At 38.4% G+C, this 6,000-nt stretch overlaps 1 protein-coding gene across 2 annotated transcripts in view; it reads right to left on the minus strand.

The window, feature by feature from the left end:
• LOC119580381 (tubulin beta chain-like) overlaps window positions 1-6,000 on the minus strand; it is a 48,925-nt gene that overhangs the window by 6,021 nt on the left and 36,904 nt on the right. The window contains exons 2-4 of one of the 2 annotated variants that reach the window (XM_037928504.1): window positions 3,744-3,852; window positions 1,741-1,866; window positions 408-637 (exon numbers count right to left, since the gene is read on the minus strand). In XM_037928504.1, coding sequence (XP_037784432.1) covers window positions 408-637; window positions 1,741-1,866; window positions 3,744-3,852 — 465 coding nt within the window. Of the gene's footprint in view, window positions 1-407; window positions 638-1,740; window positions 1,867-3,731; window positions 3,853-6,000 lie in introns of both variants that reach the window. The other variant, XM_037928503.1, reaches the window with a different exon arrangement.

Consider the following 6,000-nt stretch of genomic DNA (forward strand, 5'->3'; position numbering starts at 1 on the left):
GGAGGATGGGATTTCGTGGGGAGGTTTCTCGAGTCGGTGGAAAGGGGTTCGAGACGCTTCGTTCTTAATTGAGTTGGTTGGGTTTGATTCACTTGCGCTTGTCTTTTTTTGTTTTTCTTATCCTGGTTGTTTGTTTGTGCGTCTCTCTCTCTCTCTCTCTCTCTCTCTCTCTCTCTCTCTATATATATATATATATATATATATATATATATATATATATGCATACATATAATTATTTATATATTAATTTATGCATATATACACATATACCACTACCACTTCCACTGGCACCCCTCTTCCCCATTTTCCCTTTCTCCAACATCCATCCACCCTCACATCCCTCACCCAACCCACCCTCACCCACCCCAACCCCCCTCAACCCTCCCCCAACCCAACCCCGAACCCACCTTAGGACTCGGTATGACGGAGAACGTGTTCATGATCCTGTCGGGGTATTCCTCCCTGATCTTGGAGATGAGGAGCGTGCCCATGCCCGAGCCCGTGCCCCCCCCGAGGGAGTGCGTGAGCTGGAACCCCTGCAGGCAGTCGCAGTTCTCGGCTTCCTTCCGCATGACGTCCATCACGGAGTCCACCAGCTCGGCGCCCTCCGTGTAGTGACCCTTGGCCCAGTTGTTGCCTGGGGGGAGGGAGGGGGAGAGGGGGAGGAGGGGGGTAAGGGGAGTTGGGGAGAGGGGGTGAGGAGGGTAAAGGGGTTGGGGAGAGGGGGTGAGGAGGGTAAGGGGGTTGGGAGAGGGGGTGAGGAGGGTAAGGGGTTGGGGTTGAAGGTAGGGGATAGGGAGGAGTGGGGATAAGGGGTGAAGAGAGAGGGTTGGGGATGATTGGAATAAGGGGGTGGAAGGGGAGGGGGATAAAAGAGAGGGTAGGGGATAGGGGGGAGGGTACGGGATGGAGTTGGAGGGAGGGGGGGGGGTAGGAGAGAGGGTGAAGAGTGGTAAAGCGTTGAGGAGAGGATAGGGGTGAGAATTGGGGGGGGGGGAGGATATGGGGGGGATAGGGAGAGAAGAAGAGGGGAGAGGGAAGGGAATAAAGTGTCGAAGGGGAAGGGGGTGAGGGGGAAGGATGAGGAAGGGGATAGAGGGGAGAAGAGAGTGATTAGGAAATAGACAGAAAGGGTATGGGAGAGGGAGAGAAAGAGCGTTGGAAAGCGGGAGCAGAAAACAGAGACAGAATTTTATGGGAGTGAAAGAGGGGAGAGGGGGAGAGGAGAAAAGGAAAAGAACATTTAGTCTTTTTTTCTTCTTCTTCTTTTTTGAGAATGACATTAGCTAATACAATCCCTTACTTTTATTAACTATTACAGACCAGGGGAATAAATAAAATTTGAATAAAATTAAAATTATTATTATTATTTTTTTAAGAAATATATTCTCATTATTCTGATCTCTTTTTGAGGTTAAGTGTGAATATGTTATTTTCACTTCTAATATTCCCAAACTAGGAAATATATACACATTATTCATATAATCATTATTCGCAATTTTTTCCCCTTATTCAACAAAAGTAAAACTTAAGAAATATCGTATGTATAAGAACACGCTAAGAACAGCAAGAATGTATTTATACGCATTATAAAAAAAAAAAAAAAAAAAAAAAAAAAAAAAAAAAAAAACTTTGTCAAGTACCAACTAATGCCCACTTTTCTACCACCCGCTGCCCACCGCCCACTATCCATCACCCACTTCCCTACCACCCCCTTCCCCCCGCCCACCGCCCACTTACCAGCGCCGCTCTGACCGAAGACGAAGTTGTCGGGGCGGAAGATCTTGCCGACGGGGCCCGAGCGCACGGCCTCCATCGTGCCCGGTTCGAGGTCGACTAACACGGCGCGCGGCACGTACCTCCCGCCTGAGGAAAAAGGGGCGTGGCTTAGTTCAGGAAATTGGGTGAGAGCTGATATATATATATATATATATATTTCTTTTTTACTTATCTATTTATATTGAATAATAATAATAGTGATAATAATTAATATTATATATATATTTTTTTTTAACTTAAATACTTATATCAAATAATAATAATAATAATAATAATAATGATCATGATTATTGAAAGTTAGTAATGTTTGTTTATGTTACTAATTTATGTTAATAAATTGTTAATATATTTAAGTTCGGTTAATTTAGATGAGCACAATCTTTTTTTTTATGTATCTACTTTTTATTGAAAATTATTCAAAAACTACAAAATTAAAGAGAAAGTTGTTTATCGGAAGTTATTCAGAAGATATGGAATTAAAATGGAATTTTTTAACATTCAGTTGCAATAATTTCAATAATCTTTTTAACATTCAGTTGCAATAATTTCAATAATCTTTTTAACATTCAGTTGCAATCATTTCAATAATCTTTTTAACATTCAGTTGCAATCATTTCAATAATCTTTTTAACATTCAGTTGCAATAATTTCAATAATCTTTTTAACATTCAGTTGCAATAATTTCAATAATCTTTTTAACATTCAGTTGCAATCATTTCAATAATCTTTTTAACATTCAGTTGCAATAATTTCAATAATCTTTTTAACATTCAGTTGCAATAATTTCAATAATCTTTTTAACATTCAGTTGCAATAATTTCAATAATCTTTTTAACATTCAGTATCATAACATAACTATTATCATTTTAGTTTTAGATCCCTTTCCAAAATACCAGAATAAAAGTGGAGAAAAAAAATCTTACAGTTTTTAGTTTTTAAGAAATAGTAATAAAGAAAAAATGAATAAATTAATGAATAAATTAATGAATAAAAATGCAAAGTTAAATTTTGGATTTTATAAGGACTTAGCAAATAGAAAAGAGTTTGTGTCAAGGAATATGCAATAATTAATCATAGTTGAAAATTGCAAAATAATTATTGACAATGACAGATTTATTTATTAAGTAGAAGAAGAAAAAGAAGAAGAAGAAAAAGAAAAAGAAGCAGAAGAAGAAGAAGAAGAAAAGAAGAAGAAGAAAAAGAAGAAAAAGAAAGAAGAAGAAAAAGAAGAAAGAAAAAGAAAAAGAGAAAGAAAAAGAAAAAAAGAAAAGAAGAAGAAAAGATAAAAAAAGATTAAGAAAGAAGAAAAGAAAGAAGAAAGAGAGAAAAGGAGAAGAAAAAGAAGAAGAAGAAAAAAGAAGAAAAAATGAAGCGAAGAGGAAAGAAAAAGCAATAAATGAAACGAGCATGTAATGATAATAATTTGTAATCTTAATAATAAATTAAGAAGAAGTGGGAAAAGGAAAGCTAAGAAAGAGAAGATTAAGAAAAAAAAAACAGAAAAAAGAAAAAGACATTCCAAGGACTTTGAAAATTTGTATGAAAGAAAAAAGAAAAGAAAAGGGAAAAAAAAAAATAAAAAATAGAGAAAAAAAAAAGAAAAAAAAGACAGCTACCCCCCCCCCTCCAAAGAAAAAAAAAAGAAGAAAAATAAAAACAATAATAACAAAACAAAAAAAAGATAAACAAGACAAACACATAGTAATAAATAGGCAAAAACAAACAGAAAAAAATCAAACACAAAAACAAAAACAAAAAAGAACATAAGTATCAAAAGAAAAAAAAATCCAAAAAAAAAAAAAAAAAAAAAAAAAAAAAAAAAACGTCAATTCATCGCCGATCCTCATTTTCCTTTCCCGTCGGCGCCCTTCCTTGCTTGCCGCTTGCATGCAGGCTTTCGGGCAGGCAGGCACGCAGGCAGGTTCAAGCACACATTAGCCCTTCTTCCCCACCTCCCATTGTACCAGAGGCCTCATTGTAGTAAACGTTGATCCTCTCCAGCTGCATGTCGGTGTCTCCGCTGTACTGGCCTACGGGGTCGATGCCATGCTCGTCGCTGATCACCTCCCAGAACTGTCGAAGGGAGAGACGCTTGGGTTAATTTTTTTTTATATTTGGTTGGTTGTTTATTATTTTAATGACTTATTATTATTTTTATGACTTTTATTATGACTTATTATTATTTTGTTATTTGTTTTCTTGTTTGTTTGTTGCTATTGTCTACGGGATATTATATATATAGATCACATCTCAGAACTGTCGAAGGGAGAGAGGCTTGGGCTAATTTTTTTATTTCTATTTTCATTATTATTATTGGTATTATTTATTTAATTTTTTTGTTGGTTATTTATTCTCTTAATGACTTGGTTTCTCCTTTGTTTGTTACTATTGTCTACTGGATACGGTATATTATAGATCACCTCCCAGAACTGTCGAAGAGAGAGAGGCTTGTGTTAATTTTTATTTATTTATTTATAGATATTTGGTAGGTTATTTATTCTCTTAATTACTTTTTTTCTTTCAGTTTTTTTTAGATATTTTGTTATTTATTTTCTTGGTTTCTTGTTTGTTTCTTACTATTCTACTGGATTCTGTATATCATAAATCTCATCCCAGATCTGTCGAAGTGAGAGAGGCTTGGGTTAATGTTTTTTTTATTTATTTTTTTAGATGCTTGCTTGGTTATCTATTCTCTTAATAACCTTTTTCAGATATTTTCATATTTATTTTCTTGGTTTCTTGTGTGTTTGTTACTGTTGTCTACGGTATATTATAGATCACCTCCTAAGACCTGTCGAAGGGAGAGAGGCTTGGGCTAAACACTTTTTTTTTAGATTTTAGTTGGTTATTTTTTCATAATTACTTTTATTAGGTATTTTGTTATCGATTTATTTTCTTTGTTATTTGTTTGTTTGTGAGTAGTGTAATGGGAAACTGTATATTATATATTTTTTTAAATACGAGATCACCTCCCAGAACTGTCATAGGGAGAGAGGCTGTATTGTACATTACATCATATACATATTCTGCCGTATGTACTTTTTTTGCAGTACTATGTTTCGGAATCAATGCTTTATAATATTTTATGGCCCGTGATATGGAATATTTTTCGTATTCTTGTGTTACAGTTTAATTCTTACACCGATGGCAGTCAACTGTTATGTCACGATAATATGATGAGATGGAGTGTGGAGACATAGGAGGAAGGGAAGAGAGGGAGGGAGGAAGGAGAGAGAGAGAGAGAGAGAGAGAGAGAGAGAGAGAGAGAGAGAGAGAGAGAGAGAGAGAGAGAGAGAGAGAGAGAGAGAGAGAAGAGAGAGAGAGAGGAGGGGGGAGGAGGTAGGGAAAGCGAGAGAGAGAGAGAGAGAGAGGAGGGGGGAGGAGGGAGAGAGAGGAGAGAGAGAGAGCGAGAGAGAGAGAGAGAGAAAGAGATAGAGAGAGGAGAGAGAGAGAGAAGAGAGAGAAGAGAGGAGAGAGAGAGAGAGAGAGAGAGAGAGAGAGAGAGAATGTGGGGGGGGGGGGGCTGGTAAAGAATTATGTGGGCGTTTTCTCCGTCGAGCAGCTGTTCCTAACACAACATACAAGATGTTATTCTGTGCTCATACTCTCACGCAACCAAACAAACAAATACTTACATTTAAACAACACACACACACACACACACACACACACACACTAACACACACACACACGCATCCACACATACACACGCACACACACACGCGCGCGCGCGCGAACATAAATACAGTACATACACATGCATGAAGTCACGTGCATAAAGACGTGAACTCATATACGCACACACATGCATATATGTATGCACACACACGCACACACACACACAGATAATATTTATATCCCATGTCTCTCTTGTCCCCTTCCCCCTCCTCTTCCTAACCCCCTCTCCCCCTACCCCTCTCTTACCCCCCTTCATCTCCCCGTCCATTCCCTTCTCCTCCTCCTCCTCCTCCTCCCCCCTCCTTCTCCCTTTCCCCTCCTCCTCCCCCATCCCCTCCTACTCCTCCTTTCTCCTCCCCCTTCTCCCCTCACTCTCCTCCCCCTCCTCCTCCTCACTCTCCTCCTCCTCTTCTTCTTCTTCTTTCTTCTTCTCTTCCTCCTCCTCCTCCTCCTCCTCCCCCTTCTCCCCTCACTCTCCTCCCCCTCCTCCTCTTCTCCTCCTCCCCCCCCTCCTCCTCCTCCTCAAGGCTGAGCAGAATATCA

The sequence above is a fragment of the Penaeus monodon genome, chromosome 13 (genome assembly GCF_015228065.2).
Source record: "Penaeus monodon isolate SGIC_2016 chromosome 13, NSTDA_Pmon_1, whole genome shotgun sequence".
Classification (NCBI taxonomy): Eukaryota; Metazoa; Arthropoda; class Malacostraca; order Decapoda; family Penaeidae; genus Penaeus; species Penaeus monodon.